The 22,139-nt window shown below is 39.4% G+C and overlaps 2 protein-coding genes across 10 annotated transcripts in view; one reads left to right on the top strand and one right to left on the bottom strand.

Annotated features, from left to right (window-relative positions):
- Positions 1–15,372, top strand: part of LOC131243517 (calmodulin-lysine N-methyltransferase) — a 30,696-nt gene extending 15,324 nt beyond the window's left edge. Inside the window, exons 6-9 of one of the 8 annotated variants that reach the window (XR_009170105.1) lie at positions 3,982–4,114; positions 6,492–6,801; positions 7,128–7,179; positions 7,323–7,914. Coding sequence is in view for 6 of the 8 variants with exons in the window: in XM_058242916.1 (XP_058098899.1) it covers positions 3,982–4,114; positions 6,492–6,774 (416 nt within the window). In the remaining 2 variants the exon portion in view is untranslated. Of the gene's footprint in view, positions 1–3,981; positions 4,115–5,956; positions 6,053–6,491; positions 7,064–7,127; positions 7,252–7,322; positions 7,915–13,966 lie in introns of those variants that run through there. The other 7 variants (XR_009170103.1, XM_058242916.1, XM_058242918.1 and 4 more) reach the window with 7 other exon arrangements.
- A 247-nt stretch (positions 15,373–15,619) lies between these two features.
- LOC131243518 (thaumatin-like protein 1) lies at positions 15,620–19,582 on the bottom strand. Of its 2 annotated transcripts, none has more exons than XM_058242920.1 (3): positions 19,098–19,571; positions 17,325–17,997; positions 15,620–16,232 (listed from the first exon to the last, which is right to left on the bottom strand). In XM_058242920.1, the coding sequence occupies exons 1-3, from the start codon at positions 19,150–19,152 to the stop codon at positions 16,013–16,015; spliced, it is 948 nt and encodes a 315-aa protein (XP_058098903.1). In that variant the 5' UTR covers positions 19,153–19,571; the 3' UTR covers positions 15,620–16,012. The 2 variants fall into 2 exon arrangements, with proteins under 2 accessions (XP_058098903.1, XP_058098904.1); XM_058242921.1 differs by lacking the exon at positions 15,620–16,232 and adding an exon at positions 16,797–16,845 and having other exon boundaries at positions 17,294–17,997; positions 19,098–19,582.
- Between the last annotated feature and the right edge of the window lie 2,557 nt (positions 19,583–22,139).

Here is a 22,139-nt window from a genome sequence, read left to right as displayed (position 1 = left end):
TAGCTTTAATATCCCAAATTAGTGTACATATGTGATATTTAATAGAATTATTGTAATCAGTGTTCGAAATATCGGCATCGCGTTACATATCGCACCCTTGGGATACCGATACATATCAGATATTGCATGGGATATATCAATTTTATCGCGTAATGTATCGTTGTTGTTGAAAACATGGGGAAACATTGGGAAATTGGTTGAATTTTTCAATGAAACTTTAGTGATTGTTAAAAAAGACATCAATACACACTTATAAATCAAAACATTGTTAAAAACATGTGCACATAATAGGTTTTCTTTGTATGAGCTCCTAATCTATGTGCTGTCTTAATGAATTGATAAGTATATTCAAAGTTTATTCATATAATTTATAAATGTAAGAAGAAGTGTGGAAACACAAGCAATACATTCAAAAGCAAAAGAAGAATCACTAGATCAGGTTACATACATGTTTGATTTTATGTTTGGACACAAAGATTGCAACCGATTTTCGAGAAATTGGGAAATTTTGATTTTTTTTTTTCAATTTTTTGCAACTTGGGCCATCTCTCCAAATCTTGAAATTGAAGCTCCTGATCCATGATTTTTTATGCAAAACATGAAAAATCATGGATTTGTAACAATTAGACACTGATTTAACTTGATTTACAAAAAAAGGATAAAAATTCGAAAATGTTCACCGGATCGAACATGTGGGATATATCCCACTACTTGTGCATTTCGTATCGCACATGTGGGATACAAGATGTATCATGGGATATATTGGCTGATATCGTCGATACTTAAAACACTGATTGTAATAAGCCCATCGAAATATATTCTTTGGCAAAAAATGACAAAATTTGAAGCCTTGGGGACCACAAACTTAAGGATCACAAATGAGTGACTCATCAACATTTTTTAACCACCTATTTAGATGGCTAATGTTTGGACAGTTCGGATCATTCTACTGATGTAATTTTAGTGTTGTAGCGGATAATTGGATTGTTTTGGGGTATCATCAGTGTACCATGTGTATAGCGGATTAGTAGCCTAGTAACACCTTTGTCAATTGAGTGACTCTCCCGCCTTTAAAATGGGGGTAAAAAAAAAGGCATTTAACTCTATTTAGACCGGAATCATAACAAAAATGTGAGATTTCAAAACAGACCAAAACTTTGTATTTCAAATACCTTCTATTCCATTTACCTCTAAAAATACAATGCCAAACATAAAAAAGTAGCCACGAGGAATCTATTTACCCCCAAATACATCTAAAACAGGTTTGCCAAATGACTAGGGGTGTCAATGGCCCAGGTTAGGGCTAGACCAAGCTCTATCCAAGCCCATCCCGTTGATCCTGGAAAATTTTATTTTAAATTTTGATTGGGCTAATGGGCTTTTGAATTGCTAGGCCTGAGCCCAAACCGCTTGAGAAACAGGCTCAAGTTTTAAGGCTGAGCCCAGCCCTCGGGCCTAGTACTCGAACCCAAGCCTGGCCCGAGGCGGGCCAGCCCTGCCCATTGGCAACCCTAGAAACGACTTGTAAAGTTCTTTGGTGCATTCTTGGTGGGATCATCATCATCATCATCATAACCATGTGATGTTCCAACTAGATGGAATTGAGTTCAATTACACCAATTATATGAGCACAACCCTACCTTTAACTGTTAGAAATTTAATATATACTTAAATTGGAGTAGAAAATAGAGAAAGAGAAGATGGGCAAAAGAGACAAATAGGTGTGGTCTCAACTTTTGGGTTGTAGAAGAGTCACACTTTTGGGGCATATTTCAAATCTCAGGAAACAAAAGAATTCACTTTATTCAATCATGTATTCCATCCCACTCTATATGTATGGCTATGTATACGTGGCGTTGAACACAAAAAAAATCCCTATTAGAATAAAACATCAAACTTAGTTCTCTTTGGGAGCTTAGTTGCAGAATCCTTCTAACCAGGTGTTGTTCCCGCTTTCCAATCATGCTTCGGACTTGCACTCCCACTTCTCTTCCTACCCACTGTTAATTGACAACATTTTGAAATATGCTTCCCACATCGAACTCGCACTCTCCTTTTTTGTGTGATTCTTCTTCTAGCTCTTCCACAATGGAATTCTCTTTGCAATAGTTGATATTCTTGGAGGGCATACAACTGTGAAGTGACTTTTACCTCACTTTAACAAGAATCATTGCTACTGTTTCTTTGTGATGTCACCATTTCCTTTGGGATCATTATTTCATGTGGTGGAAATGGTACGCTGATTGCTGCCGCTGTTTGTTGCAGGAATGTCGTAACCATTCACGTAACTTGTGCTGTGAAAGTATGTTAGGTGCAACTGTTTGGAGTGGGATTGGATTATTGTGTTGAATGCCCCTGGCTGTCAAAGTGTTGCGCCCAGTGACTGCCTTCTTAATCTGCTCTTGGAAGCCCCATCCACGTTGTGAGGTCAAACAATCATCATCTTCCTTTTAATATCTCCTCATAGACCATTGTAGCAATGGGCTATAGCTTGTAGCATATTCTCTGACACCTCACTTTTCCTTCACGTAATGGGATAAGTTCTTTGAATGTGACTCATAGTCAAGGGCCAGGGATTGCTCTTTCAGTTTGCTCCTCATTTCCTGCCAAGGTACTCACAGGAGGGTTTCACATGACCACCTAGGATGATTGTGTTGAGAAATCTAGAGATCTACATCGCCTTCCATAAGGCTTTCATGGAGTAAACGTCCTAAAAGGATTTCCCACAGGGAACTCCCAAAAGCATTAAATTTTTACTTTTAAAAAAAAAAAAAGCACTTCTATCAGCCCCAGTGCAACTATGACTAGATTCTTAGGAACAATAGTCATAACCCAATTAGGAATCTCAATTTTAACCCATTTTAGAAACCTAATCCAAATAAACTATGAAATAATCCAATGATAACTATCTCCCTAATCTTGTCATATAATAGAATGGTACACCTTGACATTTGAGTAGATTGTCCCTGTGGACATCCATTATCTCCCTAACACAATTAGGAATCTCAATTTTAATCTGTTTTAGAAACCTAATCCTAATAAACTATGAAATAATCCAATGACAACCATCTCCCTAATCTTGTCATATAATAGAATGGTACACCTTGACATTTGAGTAGATCATCTCTGTGGTCACCCATTATTAGGCAAATAGATACTCAACCCCGAAGGGTTTAGCATATACTATTGAGGCAGTATAACTGTGACAGAAATCGATTTGAATGTGCAGATACCAATTTTGCGCTCAAATTCTCATGGCTAGGCCACACGATTGAGCAATCAAGCAAACAAGGGACTGTAGCCCTTTATAAAGGCCATGGACAATCCTCTAGTACATTCTAGATCTTTCAGCTCTAATGCAATTGTATCCATGTAATTGATTTTAATACAATCACAACCCTCTCAGCTTGCTATAAAGAGACCCAGAATATCTCCAACTGGCTGTATCCGTATCGCTAAAAATATCATTGTATGATTATTTACTACTGAAAATAGCATCAGATTGGTTGTGTGGGCGCCAGTCATATTGGATCCCCTTTTAGAGCTGGATATTTACTCATGTGTCAGTTGTGGCCCATCTCACACCTTTAGTACACACGTGTGATATGTGGCCTGAATGCTACACTCATAATTATCAATTTATCACACACATGCACACATAATCCTCTTGAGAGCTCAATATATTTCACTAGTAGATCTCTCTTTTATTGAATAGATCTCGACCATGCATAAATGTCTGCTCTGTTGAAGGTTTTAAACATTTTGTTTATTTAGATGAATTGTGCATGCAGGTGAATAGAGTTAAATACCGTAGAAAACAAGTAATGATTTTTTATTTTTTATTTTTCTCTCTGAAAGGTTGCTTCTCAAATTGCATGTGATCTTATGGCTGAATATAGAGTTGATGTTTATTTTCAACTTCTATTATTTTCTGCTCTGGTTATTCTTTTTGAATTCCCTTCTGAAGTCCTTAACATTCAGACATTCAGCGTAGCATCCATGCCAATACCGAACTTTTCGGTCATACAGAAGTGAAGCCTATGACATTACATTGGAATCAGGGACAAGTCTCACAAATGTTGAACACCTTTGATATCATCGTTGCAAGTGACTGGTACCTATATTTACTTTTGAAATGAATTTCAAGTGTTAGATAATATGCTTCAGATGTGTTTTTCTTTTTCATTTTCCTTTGGTTCAGTTCATCTTGAAACAAATAAAGGGATTAGAAGTTGTTGAGGAACTTTAATTTCTCACAAATTGTCCCAATAATTTTGCTCGTAGTTCTAAAATTCGATAACTTGACTCGAACCTCATCTGGGTCAACTCGATTTGATGGGATTTCAAGCCAAGTCACTAAGAAGCTCCCTGTCGAGCAAGACGCTGTTCTGATTTGACAAGACTCGTCTTGTTGGCTCGCCAACTCGGTTGACTTGACATACTCGGCATGACTCAAACTGAGTTGCTGAGCGAATGCCATTTTATTAAAAAAAAAAAATACAAAGTGGAAAAGTGAGACTTGAATGCCTGACATCGTTGGTGAGGTATGCACATCAATCCCACTCCGCCATTTGCTGTTTTCTATGACAAAGTAATCGATGTTTTCATAATCATAATCAATGTTTTAAATAACAAATCTTGTGTGGCATTAGCCCTCTGAAGCATGAGGTGTAAGCTACGTAGTGTGTAATGTAAGCTACACATTATTTCTAGATTTTTAATTAAGGTTGTCTGGTTTCACAAAATATCATGGAAACTGCAAAATATCATGAAATTTCATGATATTTGGTGCAAGTGTGCAACCCAACACATCCTAAAATGATTGGAAAAATAAGCAAAGATTAAGTATGAAGATAAAAAATAGCAATGGAACAAAGGTGTTCCGTATCCATTACGATATAGGCGTAACGGCCGATACGTATCAGTAACAATCGTGACCATTACACGATACGGGGGTGAAACAGAGCATATTGATTTTTTGGGACCGTAACGGCCATTGTAGGCATAACGGCCGTTACCACTGTAGTGGTAAAAAAAATGCCATTTTTTCCTATTTAAATTTATTTTCCTCATTTTTTTCACCTCTCTCATTCCAAAAACTTTTCTAAATTATTTTATAGCAGGATTCGATCACTCTCACTATAGTTTTTAGGATTAAAACAGTAGATTGAAGCGATTTGGGCGAACCAAAGCTCTAGGGGCCATTTGTTTCAAAAAAATAGAAAAAGAGGTATTTTTGCCTCTTTCTTTCTCTCTCTCTTCAATTTCTAGCTCTAATGCTTGATTGTGATGTGTAGACATTTAAGACATATAACCATGTTCATAAATTCACTAGACAGCTTGATTCAACTCTCTCACCAAAGAGTAGACCATTATGTTACCATAAAATGTTCAAAACAAAAAATGAATGCACATTTGAAATATTTACATTATTTTAGTTTCTTCAGAATTTTTTAGGCAAAAAAGAAGAAGAAGAAGAAGAAAATTCAACCATTACGCCCTCATATCGGCTGTTACGGTCGATACCCGTATCGGTAATGGTGGTGACTGTTACAATCATTGTTACCGATACAGAGTACCTTGAATGGAGCTGATTTAGTATTTTGCTATTGTATTATTTTATTGTAATAAGTGAAAACATCAACTAGTGTTTATTGAAAATAGCAAAATGTAACAAATCATTAAATCATTAATTAATTTTAATTTTTAGTGAAAAATAAAGTGTGGTGTAAACTACATAGCTTGTAGCTAGCCTGTAGCGTAGGCTATATGTGACTATTTAAAACATTGGTCATAATATTGCAAACATGTATTATTAATCTAAAAGCTTAATTAAACATCCAGTCGATAGAGTAAGTCTTCAGGTCCCAACCCAGCTGAACGTCAAGTCGAGTCGAGTTTTCTGGTTTTTGAACTATGGTCTTACTAATTCTAAATGCACCATCTCTCCATGCAGGCACACACATCAATGTGTGAAGGATTCAAGCTTTTCATCAGTTGGGACCATCAAGTAGATTCCCTGGCCCAAAAGTCTGGTTGGTCCAATCATCGGGTAACCTAAAAGCGTATCTTGATTGTGGACCATTGGGCAAAAGTTTTCTCAAACCATATATTTGTTTCTGCTTAGCCCGGCCTGCATGATCTGTGAACCAGCCTTATTTTCTTAGCCATGGCTTCTACATTCTGGTGCCTACCTGATGAATGCCTTGCATATTGTCTGTGTGGGCACACGTTGACCAGTTTGCCTGCACGTGGAGAGGTGGCTGTAGAATGGAAAAAATCTGAGCTGCTGATCCCATTGTAGCGGTTGATGAGAATACTATCATGATTTATCTCAGGTTAAAGCCTAAAGAAATTGTTGGGGTTTTTCTCAACGTTGTTTACATCACTTAGGAAAAGAGATGGTACTGTAATAGTAATCATGCCCAGCAATGCATATCCATATACTACAAATTCTCTTGCAAATCTCTGACTATATTTCTTCTCAACAGCACTTTCTTCAAGGAATTTCATGAAAGCCTTGCACTTACTGTCAAATCCTTGCTAAAGCATTCGGACACTTCTGAGGCCCTATTTTTCAGCCCAAAAAGGGGTGATTCGCTTGAAAAATTTCTAGAGAAAATTGAAGAAATTGGATTGCGTTTCCGTGTGATTGACAACTACAACACCAGAGTATGGGAGCTTCATCTGAAGTACCTAAGTGGTGACGATTCTTCCTGGCCCAACTATGATGCTGATCACTGCTACCCTTTACTGGTCAGAGTCACCTTCTGAATATATGGAATCTGCTTTTGCCATCCCGTAAGTCAAACATTTTCAGACGTCTTTCTTTGGATGCAGTTTCTAGAAATGTAATTTTGTGGGCATGGTCGAAGTAGGCATTAATTGTTCTTGTTATTAGTGTTGCTAAGCCCACTACAATTTTTACACAGGGCCACATTTGCAAGACATCCGATCTGTGCACTGTGTGGAGCACTCTGTGTAGGTGACATGGCCAAATTGGTTAGGACAACTCATCAAGTGGGCCACACACGTACATTGAATGTGAACTCTCCATTTTCTTGATCATCACTGTCTCATACATACATGGTTCACTGATGAAATGACCAGCCAGATTCTTGTGCCAGGTCTTTCACATTGGGGCCCATCTGATGCAGGGCTCAGATTCCTCTTGAACGGGTACAGGTTGACTTTGTAAGGCTCTACTATTATATTGTTGTTCTCAACACAATCTCGTTCAAGTCTTCACAAGCAGGCCTTGAACTGTCTTGGCTAGCTTATTCATGGGTCTCCATTCTTATCACCTTCCTTTTCTTTTATAGGTGAATGCTGAGGCGATTCATGCAATAGATTGAAATGGTTCTTAGAACACATGGCACACGTGTGAGGGATTCAGGCCTCTCACATGGTGGGGGCCACCATGAACTTTCCTCCCAAAATCAAGAAGGTATGCTCATCAGGTGGGTGATGCGCGTATACTGCATAAAGGAAAAGATTATTGGCCATCCTTTTCCTAACCATCCATTTTTCACATATACGTTTGTACCATCTGATGAGTGGACTAGCCTGAATTTTAGCCAGGGCATGTTCAGATATACCCCACCAATGAGTGGCTTGGATCTCACAGACTTGTTCCGCATTGGCACATGCACCGTGAATTACCTCTCCAATTTCATGAATCTCTATAGCACTTTTCATAGTGAATCCTGACTTTTTCATCACAGTTTAGATTGCAAATACAGATACATAGCTGTAGATACTTCCTTTCTGCAATGTATATTAGTGGGATCCAGATACAATATTCCCATATTCTACACATGTTTAGACATTGCTTTCGAGTACATGGATGAGTGGGCTGCCTACTCATCAGGGTTTATCATCTGAAAAATAAGATTATAGTGACTATTCATGATTGATCTTATTCATGCATTGATTGCTTTTTCTAATTTAACATTAGCTCAGTGCACGCCAGCTTTTGACACAGCACAAGATTCCTGTTTTCACTTTGGCATGGAATACTACATAAATAAAGCTTTTGAGTAGCTACACTTTAGTAAACAATGGCTGTCCACCGAGATGATGATGCACTGGAATCTTACAAGAGCAAATCCGATGGCTCTTAAAACTTATGTAATTTTAATTAGAATTGATTGCAGAATCTGGTAGACGGTCTGTTGATTTCATTGATATGCTAACACATCTCATGGAATAAAATCGTAATCCATTGACTGACTAATTGCTTGACAGAGAGGAGATTTGTTGCTGTGATTGACGGTCACCATATCTTTGGTTTTCATATAATATAGACTACAGTGCACCTATCCTACAACTTGGTATAATTTGTAGTTCTATGACCAATGACTGAACTCGAAACTTAGGCACGTCATTATCTAAATCACTGGTGAGCCTACTGAAGGGGACATCTCCCGCACACGCACGCCCCCCTTATGCACGTACGCAAGGAGGAGGGCCCCACCTTCGATCTGGATCGATGACGACATCCATGGAGGGCTTCCTAGTTAGAGGACTGTGTTTTGGTTCCTTGGGGTGGACCCGATCATTGTGTGGATCCCATCATTGGATCTCATGATCGTGGCCCACCACCTTAGGTGATCTAGGACTTTGAGTTTTGCTTACCGTTATTAGGAACATCACGAACGGTTTAGATTGTATTGATTAGTTGTTATTTTTTATTACTTCGTCTTTAAGTAATAGTATGTGTAGCTAAAAAAAATGTAATAATATACGCACATGGCGTGGCTTTTGGGGTATATGTTTTTTTTATAAATAGGCAACCCCTTTTAGGGTTTTTTTTTTTCTCATTGAATATGATTAATAAAATTCTGTGTTTTCCTGCTTCTCTAATTCTCTGAGCTGTGAAAACCTAATTGGGTGCGAAACCCTCCCTTCTTCGAAGGGCTAACTACTGTGATGCGAAGCCACACCCATCCTAAATCGCCTCCATCTCCTACCCTTCATATTCCTCATCTCTTACAGCCATCCCCTCATCAAATCCACGCACATTTGCAGCTAATCTTTCCCTTACAGCAGATTTTCAGAATCTGGCCCTGCAGGAGGGCTGAAACTTTGGCAGAGCACCGTGTTCAAATCGATCATCCGTTTGGCTTGAAATTTGGAAGGAAGGTGGCCCATCCTTGGCCAACTAGGCCCTACTTGGCAGATTTCGGATTCGTAGGCCTCACACATGTGCGGGCTTCCATCCACGCACGTGTGTCAGGCCGGTTTGCTGTCCACACGTGTAGGCTGATCACAGGTTCTCTCTCGTCTTTATTTCACTCCTCTTTCGCCTTGTTTCCATAACCTTAACCATAGTCCTCAAGTTCTATTCTACTTTTAAAACTCTAGGTTTTTCCGAATTGAAACGTGAGAATCCATTGGATTAGGAAATAATCGTTTGCATGTGTGGATGAATCTACTATCCTTTGAGCATTGTTTGGTATATAATTTTTAATTGATTCAGCCCTAACATGTGTAGGCTTGGACCCTCATAGATTTTCCTTGTTGAATGCTTGACTTTATGTGGGATGTTGAATTATTGTGATTGTTTCTAAATTATTATGATCTAAAGCCCGAAATCTTGCACATCATATCTAATTTTCATGTCTTACATCAAATTTGGTATCAGAGCTTAGGTTTTTCATATGGGATTGTATGTTTAGGGTTTAGTCTACTCGTGTTTAGTTTGCATTAAATTTCATCATATAGGGCTGTTTAGGACCCATCATTCACAACATAGATTATCGAATTTTCTATTGTCAGAAATTCCCCAATTTTCATTGTTGAATTTTCTGTTAACAAACTGTTTCGACAGTTATGTTGTTGGAATTTTAGGAGTGTTGCGTAGTTTCCCTCATATAAAATCATATAGGAGCATTTAGTCCCATTTAGACGTATATAGTTGCATTAGAGGAGCTTTGAGTTGAGTAGGTAGTTGTATGCATACACGTATTGGTCGCGGTTTTGGGTTGCACCCTGCACTAAACATGGAGCAATTACAAGAGTCAATGGACAACATAACCCGACAGTTTGAGTCTTTAGGTAGGCGCTTGGAACAACATATTGACCAACGCTAGGATCAACTTAATGTACGCGTTACCTAACTAGAGACCTCCGCCCGGGCAAACCTCGCCATTGGGGAAGATGCCCAATCTCAGGCAGGTGGTCAGGAGGATAGACAAGGGAATGATGGTGGCCAAAGAAATAGACATGGGCCCGCACCCATGCACCCACCTCGCAAGGGACATTATGATCTAGATTTGCAACTCCTCTAGGGAGTTAGAGTAGAGGCTCCTACGTTTAATGGCCACTTAGGCCCTAAAGCTTTTCTATATTGGTCGGTGGATATGAATCACTATTTTGAGTGGTACGATATGTCGGATGCTCGTCAAGTCCGATTTGCCAAGATGAAGCTAGTGGGCCAAGCAAAGAGGTTTTGGGCTATTGTGGAGCGAAAGAAAGAGAGCTTAAGGGAACCCCCAATAGCCCATTGGGGAGAAATGAAAGAAACTCTTAAGGAAAAATACCTCTATTTCTCTTATCACTTGAGGTTGGTTGAGGAATCAAAGTCCAAGTCTAAGCCTCTCCATATTCTAAATACCAAATACTTTGATCGAGAGACTGAGTTGGACTCGATTGTGTATGCCCTTGTAGCTAGAAAAAGTGCACTAGGGGCTAGTGTAGAGTTACCTACTGAGGCCATTCCGGTAGTGGATGAGTTTTGTGATGTCTTTTCCGATGAACTACAGAATGAGCTTCCCCCTATGAGGGATATACAACACACCATTGATTTAGTCCCTATGGCGACTCTACCAAACCTATATGAGGTAGTCAATAGGAGTCTGAAAAATTTGCTCAGGTGTTTAGTGGGGGAGCACACTAGGATGTGGGATACTGCACTACCTATCGCCGAGTTTGTATTTAATAGTTCTGTCAATAGATCCACAGGTTTAAGTCCTTTTGAAGTCGTTACTGATTATAAGCCTAGGAAGCCTATTCTTGTCCCTATGTCCCTGTCCCATAGGCCATCAGAGTCTGTAGAGTCCTTTGCACATCATATTCATTCATTGCATCAACAAATCAGGCTAAAGATCAATACTAGTAATGAACATTACAAAATTTCTGCTAACCAATATAAACGATTTAAGGAATTCAATGTAGGGGACTCTGTGATGATCCGCATCAGGCCAGAGCGGTACCCTTAGAGAGCCGTTCGTAAATTACACGCGCATAGTGCTGGACCATTCAAAATTATAAAACAAAACGGTCTCAATGCGTATCTAGTAGATCTTCTACCTTCCATGAGAATTAGTTCTACATTCAATGTGGAGGATCTAGTTACATTTCAGGGGACCACTGATATATTGTCCACCTTGTCACCTAACCATCCTGATTTCCCAGACCTTTCCCTTGATCCATCGCCCTCTCCCGACTCATCTTCCCAACCTCTACCTCCTATACATACCCTTCCCACACCCAGAGAGGAGATAGATGATATTTTGGATCATCAGATAATATCGACGTCAGACGGCGGATTTCAAAAGTTCGTGGTCAAGTGGAAGTCATGCCTAGCTTCAGACAGTACGTGGCTCAATGAGGAGGAGCTTCAGAGATTTGATCATGACATCTTGAAGTGGTTCAGGAGTTTTGTTTTGTCAGTGGCGAAATCTTCGCAACCGAGGAGAGTTGGGGACATCTTGCGCACGCGCACACCCTCCTTATGCACATACGCAAGGAGGAGGGCTTCACATTCGATCTGGATCGATGACAACATCCATGGAGGGCCTCCTAGTTAGAGGACTGTTTTGGTTCCTTGAGGTGGACCCGATCATCATGTGGCTCTCATGATCGTGGCCTACTACCATAGGTAACTTAGGACTTTGAGTTTTGTTTATTACGGTTATTAGGAACATCATGAACAATTTAGATTGTATTGATTAGTTGTTATTTTTTATTACTGTGTCTTTAAGTAATAGTATGCACACATGGCGCGACTTTTGAGATATATGTTTTTCTTATAAATAGGCAACCCCTTGTAGGGATTTTTCATTGAAGATGATCAATAAAATTTTATATTTTTCTGCTTCTCTAATTCCCCGAGTTGTGGAAACTTAATTGGGTTTGAAACCATCCTTTCTTCGAAGGGCTAACTACCGTGGTGCAAAGCCACACCCATCTCAAATCGCCTTTATCTCCTACCGTCTATATTCCTCATCTCCTATAGCCATCCCCTCATCAAATCCACCCACGTTTGCAGCTAATCTTTCTCCTATAACAAATTTTCAGAATTTAGCCTTACATGAGGGCTGAAGCTTCGGCAGAGTACCGTGTTCAAATCGATCATCCGTTTGGCCTAAAATTTGGAGGGAAGGTGGCCTATGGTCGGCTCTTACTGGCCTATTCCAGATTCGTGGCCCCACACACGTGCGGGCCGCTATCCACGCACGTGCGTCAGGCCGGTTTGCTGTCCACACGTACAGGCTGATCATAGGTTCATTCTCGTCTCTATTTCACTCCTCTTTTGCCTTGTTTTCATGACTCTAACCATAGATTATCTCAAATCTCTAAGTTCTATTATACTTCTGAAACCCTAAGTTTTCCTGATTTGAAATGTGAGAATCCATTGGATTAAGAAATAATCCTTCGCATGGGTGGGTGAATCTACTATCCTTTGAGTATTGTTTGGTTTATAATTTTTAATTGATTCAGCGCTAACATGTGTAGGCTTGGACTCTCATAGATTCCCCTTATTGAATGCTTGACCTTATGTGGGATGTGGAATTATTGTGATTGTTTCTAAATTATTATGATCTAAAGCTTAAAATTTTATACATAGTATCTAATTTTTCATGTCCTGCATCACCTACTCAGCTCCAAATTGTTGAAACTCATTGAGTCTACCCGCCAACTCGGTGGAATCAACCTAACCGATTTGAACCAAGTCACTCACTGATTGGACTAATATATATATATATATATATATATATATATATATATATATATATGACACGAAAAAGTCAATGCTAGGAAGATGATTTGAACAGAGGACAGGCGGCGTCGTTACCATTATATTGAATAAATTCACCATTTTTTAACATTATTATCTCTAATCGTTTCTCAACTTAATTATTAAATAACGAGTCGATCCAAGTTGTAGGGCATAAAGGATGGATGAACATAGCCCAAAAATCACATTGATAAGAGGATCTGACTATGAAATTGGTCGCCATTGGAATGGACAGTCATAAATTTGTCATTGGTCCAAATGGATGGGCGAAATCTGATTGTCCATGAGGTATGATATTTGGATTCTGTTCCATCCACTATGCGGCGTACAGTTGGATGGTCTGGATTGGAGTCCGTGTATGCCAAGTCCACAGTATATGATTTGTCACAGTAGTAACTTGTTACTAAGACACTCCAATACTAGGAAATCAGGAAATGGGTCACTCAGTGTTCTAGCTGTGCCTATCCGTTCCATGTTTTGGCTGGTGATCCAAAGCAGAATTTTTTCTTGATTTTTTACGACGGGTGATGTCGGTCCATACTGTAAACCAGTGGGATTTGATCTGGTGACGTTCCGTCCGCAGTGGGCCTATCAAGGAGAATATTGGTTTCTATATTAGCCACGTTGACGGGTTGTAACAGTAACGTAGGGTCCATATTACCTATAATCACGGGTGTATGGATGTTACAACCATTATGGATGGGCCATAGTAACATTTATAATGGAAAGTTAGGTGAGATCAATTTAAAAATGAGAAAAGAAAGACAAAACCCATTAAAAGAACAATGGGCATTATTACTGTAATAGCAAGTTTTTTTTTTCCTTGACATTTTACATGTTTTCTGTGCTTTATTCCTTTAGAAAAGCCTTATTTGGTAATGTTATTATCTTTACCCTGAGATGATTTATCTGTTTCTAATATTTGGATGGTGGGCCCCACAGGAATTGGCATGGGAGAGTCATTCACCTCACAAACCCCACCAAAATAGGAAATCTTATAGCTTTTGAAGCAACTTGCACAGGCATTTTTGATACTTTTATCCCATCTTCTGTGGAGATGCATTATTAAAATTCCCACTGGTATGTGCATTTTTTTAGGAGGGATGATATTGGTTTGAGACATCATCAATGAAAGTTCTTTTCTTGGTGGGACCCACATCCCGTTATCACCGGCCTGCTTGATCGCGCCATTCGAAAAGTCAAATTGAGTGGACGGCCGCTTGGATGTTGCTATTTTTCTCCTCTATCAGCATCTTCACTTTTGTTTGTTCAATTGCCTTTAGATTTAAATTACATACATTGATCATTTCACTTTAGATTTTAAAGGAATATGAAATCTTGAGAGTTGAATAAATGGGCCATCTTTCAAAGTATCCATCATAGGGTTTTAGACAAAAACTCCACAATAAGTCACTTTTTGCTTTTGTTTGTACTGCCAATCATGTGAAGATGTCCAAAAGAAAAAAAAAATTATACTTTTTTGTTCTCAAGAGGAGCCAAGTTCCCATCATAGTAGTAATATTAATCCATGAGCAATGACCCAAACAAGCATTGTACATGTATGTGAACTTTTAACTTACAATCCCTATCTATTCTGGCAACAGGTCACATAACATGTAGGACATTCCATCCGTGCGAAAGATGGGCCACAAGCAGATCACCTGCCTTCAAATCAGGCAGATAGCTGTGCATTAAGTGAGATCATTGGCTGCCCTTTTATTTCTAACCCGTGGTCTGCTTGATTAATGGAGCAGCCTGATTTTCACCCCAGATGATCTTATTGGTGCAATTTGTTTTTGTATGGTTCAGATGATCTTGATGCTGTAAAGATGAGGCTGTGTGAAAGTTCAGCATACAATGCATCTATGGGTTTATCTCATATAAACAATAGTGGGTGTTATCTTGCAATTAGCTAGAATGATTAGTAGCCACCAACAACATGGTCAGGATCATGGGGTGAGGTTTATCCACATTGAGGTCCACTAGATGAATGGTCTGTATCGCCCAATAGTGGGTCCTGCTCCAAAAGCTGTTTTCCTTGGTCAGGGATAGTACATTTCCTCCTAAAGAGTTGCATGTGAAATGTCCCGGACTAGGCAAAATCAGTTGCTTTGGTCCTACTACTTTCACCTACCCACCACACTCACTGGTTGATAGAAGTTCCATCCTTTTTAAGGACAATGACGGATTACTTGGAGACCCGGTCACCAGGGCTATCTGACATTGTGGGCCCATCGTGATTTATGTGTTTTATCCATGCCGTCCATCCCATTTTGCCAGATCATTTTACAGCATGACCTGAAAAATGAGGCAGATCCAAAGCCCAAGTGAACCACACCATAGGAAGCAGTTGGATAGTGACACCCACCATTGAACCATGATGTTTATTTGCCATCCAACACGTTCATAAGATCATACAGAGATCATACAGACTTGGATGAAGGAAACGGGTTTCAAAGGTAGGCATTCAATCCCCACTGATTCCTGTGATGTGGTCTGCTTGAGCTTTGGATCTGCCTCATTTTCCAACTCATGCCGAACGGGTGGAACACATACTTGGTCTTCAAGCAATCAGCATACATCGATCAATATCGCTATGTCAAAAAAGGGCCCATCCATAATGATAACAGAAATCCTCATTACAAGTTCCATCTCATGGCAAACAACTACCATACTTGCTGTGGCAGCAAAGTGTTCTAAAGGCCCACCAGGCACCAACCGTCTAAAACCTCAGATTGACATTCAAGCAACAAACCCAATCATCCCAAGAGTTTTTTTTTTTTTCCCTTTCTGGTGCATTTGCTTATCTCCACATCAACAAACTAACATACATACATACATAAGACTACTGTTATCTAAATCTCAAAATGGATTTGCAAGGAAAAAAAAGGGGGGAGAGAGAGGGAGGCCGCCAGGGGTTGCTAAACCATTAAAGTGCTGCTCTGAGCCTGACTCAACACATTAAAGGGGCATTGAAAGAGATAAAGGCTACAATAGAAGGAAGGCCAACATGATAATAGTAGCAATGAATGTAGTTTCATGGGCTAAGGGGGCCCTCCTCCTTGCATCTCCTGTTGCTAAGCTGGCTAACCATGAGTCATCTGCCAGCATCACCCCTGCTGAGCCTGAGCCTGAGCCTGAGCCTGAGCCTGAGCCTGACGCTGGCACTGTTCCTGGTGTTTGTGGAGAATCTTTGGAGGATTTCTGACTGTAAAGAAAATGAAAAACAACTTAACTGAGATCCAAGAAAAGAGTAATAAGAAGAAAATAATAAAGGAGAGATTGAAGAAATCTGGAAGAAGAATCTTTTTTTTTTCTTCTTCTTTTTTATTGTTTCTTCTCTTCTTTTGAGGTTTCTGTAACTGATAAAGGAATTCAACAAAACCCAGTTTCCCATAAAAGGAGAAGTGGTACACTGAAGAAAAGTCACTATGCAATAATTCACCTCAAAATGTCTATAGAAAAAGAAAATCTCAAGGAAATTCAGTTGGGGCCAACTGATTTACCCCCAGAGAGAGAGAGGCGTAACCTATAAAAATCTAGAACAAGAACACCCTGAAAAAAAAAAGAAAAAAAAGAAAAGAAAAAAAAAGAAAAAAGAAAAATCAAAGTTGTGTATGTATAACCAAGTTCTTTCTTTCTTTCTAGTTTTTTGATAAGCAAAATAAAACCCAATTCACAAAAAAGACAAATAAATACAAAAGGATATTTTCAACCATATTTTCAATATAATCAAACAACTCTAATCATCAATTGGATATTAAAAAAAAAAAAAAAATCCCTCAAGAAATACCTGAAAACAAACACAGATCTAAAATACACTGTAAAAAAATGACAAAAAGGAGAAGTGGTATACTCAAAATGTCTATAGAAAAAGAAAATCTCAAGGAAATTCAGTTGGGGCCAACTCAATTACTCTGAGAGAGAGAGGGAGAGGTGCAACCCAGAAATTTCTGGAACAAAAACACCCAGAAAAAAAATAAAGGAAAGCTTAAAGCCCAAAATGATAAAAAAGAAAAAAAGAAAAATCAAAGTTGTATATTAAAAAAAAAAAAAAAGGAAAAACAAGACCCAATTTTTTTTCCTCTAGCTTTTTTGGAAAGGAAAATAAAACCCAATTCACAAAAAGATAAATAAATACAAAAGGGACATTTTCAACCAAATTTAAAATGAAATAAAACAATTCTAACCATCAATAGGATAGAAAAAAAAAAAAACCCAACCAACTTCCCTCAAGAAAAACCTCAAAACAAACACAATTTAAGATACAATGTAAAAAAAATTACATCCTCTTCCATACCTGGGTCCAGAAGGACAGAATGTAATCTCATAATCCGCTCCCGAACACGTAAATGTACTCGTAGCATCATCGTAGGCGTAGCTATATGATCTCGGGCATGCTGACTTGAACATCTCCGAATACACCGACGGCCGACATGTGTTTGGCGTCGCATATTCTCCACTACAACAAAATTCAGGCTTTGCAAATGCCTCACATGCACTCCGGCAACCCTGGCCATCTCCCACCCTGAGCTCAGCTGGGCATCGCTGGTTCAGATCAACAACACACCCAGTCATACCACAAGAACCAGAACCACCACTCCCCTGAATCACCATCTGAATATTGTACCCATCGACAAGGCTAACATCGTAGAAATCCTGACCGCCCGACCCACCGAGGGTGAATTCTGCAAGAGTGGCAGGTGGGGCTGCCCCCGCGCCATTGCATTCGACTTGCCCAGATCCACAATCACCTGTGACACAGCTACCCTGACCTGAGGAATCGAAATTGCACCCTGTCCTGCCCCAGAATCTGCCAGACCAACCCGTTGGCGCTAGGAATGATCGGCTGCTGCCCCTCGAAAGCTCGAAGCCAGTGCTTTCGAGTTTCGGGCTTCCAGCATTAGATAGAATTCCAGGCCAAACACTGTAATCACACTTGTTTGTAAATGTGAATGTAGCGCTTGAAACACCTACAAGAGCCAACCGAAGAAAGCGAAATTTTCAAATGTGATCAGAATCTGCTGTCAGAATCTGCCTCATGTGATCTATGAATTGGGAAAAAAAAAAGAAAATCAATTACAAATGCAAATGGGTGCCATGGAATCCTATGCCAGACAACTCAGTAAAACAGAATTATTCCAAAATGCAATCACAGTCTGCACCATGTGATCTGCAATTATTCAATAAAATAGAAAATTCTATAAATCTCAGTATGGAGATCACATGGCAATGATATGGCTGCATCTGGAATTTCTAAAATAACATTCACATGCACACAGGACACGTTTTGTGACGGCCCTGCATTTGAAATGCGGCACGTTTGGAAAAACACAGAAAGCGAATTCCACGTAGAGCAAGCTGTTAGTTTTCTGCCAAACCGGCAATTTTGCCGGTTTCATCTAAGGGGTGCTAAAACAGTGGGCTATCAGTTGTAGGCAGAAGTAATTTCTTTCCAATTGCAATCTCAAGACACCCAAATGCAGCTTTTAACCAGAAACAAGAAGCAACAGCCACAATTTAGACTAAAAAACCTTTTGATTTTCTCACATTCAATTGTCAATTTGGAAAAAACAGTGTCACCCACTCATTAGATGAGTAGATAGAGAGTGTGTAGTGTGTGAGAGGGATCCAGGGTTCAATCCCTGGTAGTGTTATCTTTCAAGAAAAAGGGAAAAACACTACAATATCGTAACTATTTCAATTCCCAATATGTAAAAATGGGTGTATGAAAATCAAAAGAACTAGGTGTAAATATCATAATAACCAAAAGAAAAATAAAATATTATTGCACCTAGACACCAAATGAACAATCTGGTTATTTCTCTTTCTTTTCTTTTTATAATTTCCTAGATAAACCCCAAATGCATTGATTAAAAAAAAAAAAGAAAAAAGAAAAAAAGAAAACATTTACAGATTTGGTATTATTCATAAAATGCAATGAAATGTGAGATACCATAAGTGCATGTGTCATGACCAAACATGTGTAATGATACAAGACAGTTGAAAAAAAAAAAAAAAACACTGAATAACAGTAATGATAGAAAGGGGGAAGAACAAATGGGTCTCTTACCTCCCAAAATAGCAAGGAAAACCAAGCTGAAGATTTTAGAGAAAAACATATCCATCTTTCTCTGTATTTGAGTGTAGGAACTGGGTTTTCCTTGTTTTTGGTTTATTTTTGTGGGAGGGGGTTTCTTTTGTTTGGACCCTCTTGGATTTTTGCAGTTGTTTCTCCTTCTAAGAATCTCTCACTCTCTCACTGTAAGGAAAGGTGCATTGATTGGGGAAATGGGTGTTTGTATATTGGGGTTTTGGAGATAGAGAATGGGAGTAGAAATGGAAACAGGACAGAGAGCGGAGGGAACAATGGGAAGAAGAAGAAGAAGAAGAAGAAGAAGAAGAACAGTATCCAAGGCAAGGCTTCTTAGATTGGTAGATAGCAGTAAGAGAGGATGAATGGAGAATGGATTGAGGATCACCACCCATATAACTTGTGTAGAATGGAGGGCGGAGGGGAAATCTCATGAATGCCTCTCTGCTACTATTTATGGGCATGAATCCGTAGTAACCAGCTCACCACCCTTTTACCTTTTGGAAGTGGTTTGCTTGCGGTAGCACGGAAGCGGATTGGCTGGTGTACTGCACATCACCGACATGCCTGGTGTGTGCTCTGTCGTCGGAAGACGAGCGCATATACCAACGGTTCAAAGGAGATCAAAGTTACATAGCCCCACAAAGATTTATTTATTAGATCCACACCGTTCATTCATTTGACGTGATTATTTTAGACAATTAGTCCTAAAATGAGTCATATCCAAGTGGACCACATCACAAGTAACAGTGAAACAATAATTATCACTGTTAAAATTTATTTCGCGGATAAAGAGGAGCTTTCAGAGCTCGGACGCGGATTTTCTGCCAAAGCCTTGCGCAAGAAGTGCAGGATGCTCTGTAGGGCCACTTCTATGTTTGAAATCTATCTCGTTCATCCGTTTTCCGAGCTTATTTTAAACACGAGAGCAAAAATTAAGTGAATCCAAAACCCAAGTGGGCCACATGAAAGGAAACAATAGGTATTCAGTGATAACCATTGAAATATTCTTATGGCCATATAAGCTTTGTGTCAGGCTAAATTTGTTTTATTTTCACTTCACTAAGTGGTAATGACTTTATAAAAGGTTTGGATGGCATATAAACATTAAGATGGAGCTCAAAGGTTTCAACGGTAAAGTATTTCTTTTCTCAATTTTTGCTCTCGTGTGGCCCACTTGTGTTTTGGATCCACCTCTTATTTTCTCTCTTATCCTAAAATGATTTAAAAACACGGATGAACAGAGCAGATTTGTAACAAATATGGAGGTAGGCCCCACCCAGAATCCTTGCACAGCAACTTCGTGCGAAATGCTTTACCAGGAAATCTGCGTAGCCCAGAGCTCGGTGAGAACGCGGATTAGGTCATGCGGCGTCCGTATCAAGCTAGGAACGGACCGGGCTCTCAACGGCCATCGTGGGACGCGTATTACCTACTGAACCTGACAGTAGCGAGCTGGCTATTGAAGTCACGGGATCATGTTTTGTAGACCCTACCATGATGTATGTGTTGTATCCACACCGTCCATCCATTTGAAGAGATTATTATAGGGCACAAGTCACTGAACGAGTTAGATCCAAAGCTCAAGTGGATCCCACTGTAGAAAAAAGTGGGGGTTGAATACCTACCATTATAAATTTCTTGGGACACGAAAGTTTTTGATCAAGCGCTGATATTTGTTTTTGTTTTTTCCTTTTTTTGTGCCTGTGTTAACTTATAAACAAGTTGTATCTCAAATAAACATCATGGTGGCCTTGGGAAGGTTTCAATGGTGGTCATCGCTATCCCCACTGTTTTCTTTGGTGTAGTCCACTTGAGCTTTGGATCTGCCCCATTCTTTGTCTCATGCTCTAAAATGATCTATCCAAATGGATGGACGGTATGGATTCAATACATACATCATGGTAGGGCCCACAGAACTTGGTAACATCACTTTAGTGGCTAGATTGGCTACTGTAGGATTCAGTAGCTAATCCGCATCTTGCCCCCGTGATGTTTGAATTTTATTTGCACCACCGTCTATCCATTTGCTCCATCATTTTAGAATAGAATTCGGATCCTTTGCAACCATAAGCAAAAAAATCATGCTTGTTGCAATCTAATTGAACCACATCATCACACGTTGCATTTAATGTAGCAGTGCTAACAATGTCAGTGGTGATATGGACCAATCAAATGCAGGAAAGCAGGATTTTTCTGCTTGTGACAAGCAAAGGTTCCAGATTTGAATAGAATATAGGCTCAAAACTGAGCCAGGGCTCAAGTGAACCACACCATAGGGCTCAAAACTTTTTTAGGGCTCATCGTAATGTTTATTTACCATCCAACCTATTCATAAACTCACATAAACTTGGACAAATGTAAATAATGAATATCAGCTTGATGCAAAACTTCTATAGGCCTTCAAAAGTTTTAAAATGTAAGAGTTTGATTCCCATTCTGTGGTTCATCTAAGTCTTGGATCTGCCTTGCTATAGACACCCTACTCTAGGTTGACAAGTTGATGAAATGGACCATCTTGATGGATTCTAATCTTGATCTAAACCCTAGTCTTAATCTAAATCCAACCCTATGCTTGACCTAAACCCTAAACCTAAAACAAGATCCCAAATTGTAGAACTCTAGAAACCCAAATCCTAGAACCTCCGAAACCTGGTTCAACCAAGTTAACCCACTAAGTCAACTCACTAAGTCGTTCCAAGTTCACTCGCTGACTTAAAACCTAGCCAACTCACCAAGTCAACCCAACCCTTATACAAGCCTTAAACCAAGCCTAAAGTCCAAGCACATAAGCCCAACAAATATTCACAGTTCAGACAATAGATGAACATCACAATAGCTAAAGGTCCCTCGTACATGTGGGGGAACCCTTGCCAAAATAGGGGGAAAACTCTACCTTGGGTGGTGGTTTGACCGCCACCCATGATGTGGCAAACCCTTGTTTTAGCAGGGAGCACCCCAAGAGTGTCGGACCTCCATTTGTAACGTCTACATGCTAAAAAATGCAGAGTTATCTCCTTG

This window comes from Magnolia sinica, chromosome 4 (assembly GCF_029962835.1).
Source record: "Magnolia sinica isolate HGM2019 chromosome 4, MsV1, whole genome shotgun sequence".
Classification (NCBI taxonomy): domain Eukaryota; kingdom Viridiplantae; phylum Streptophyta; class Magnoliopsida; order Magnoliales; family Magnoliaceae; genus Magnolia; species Magnolia sinica.
Note: the sequence above shows the minus strand (reverse complement) of the source record. Positions and strands in the feature narration are given on the sequence as shown.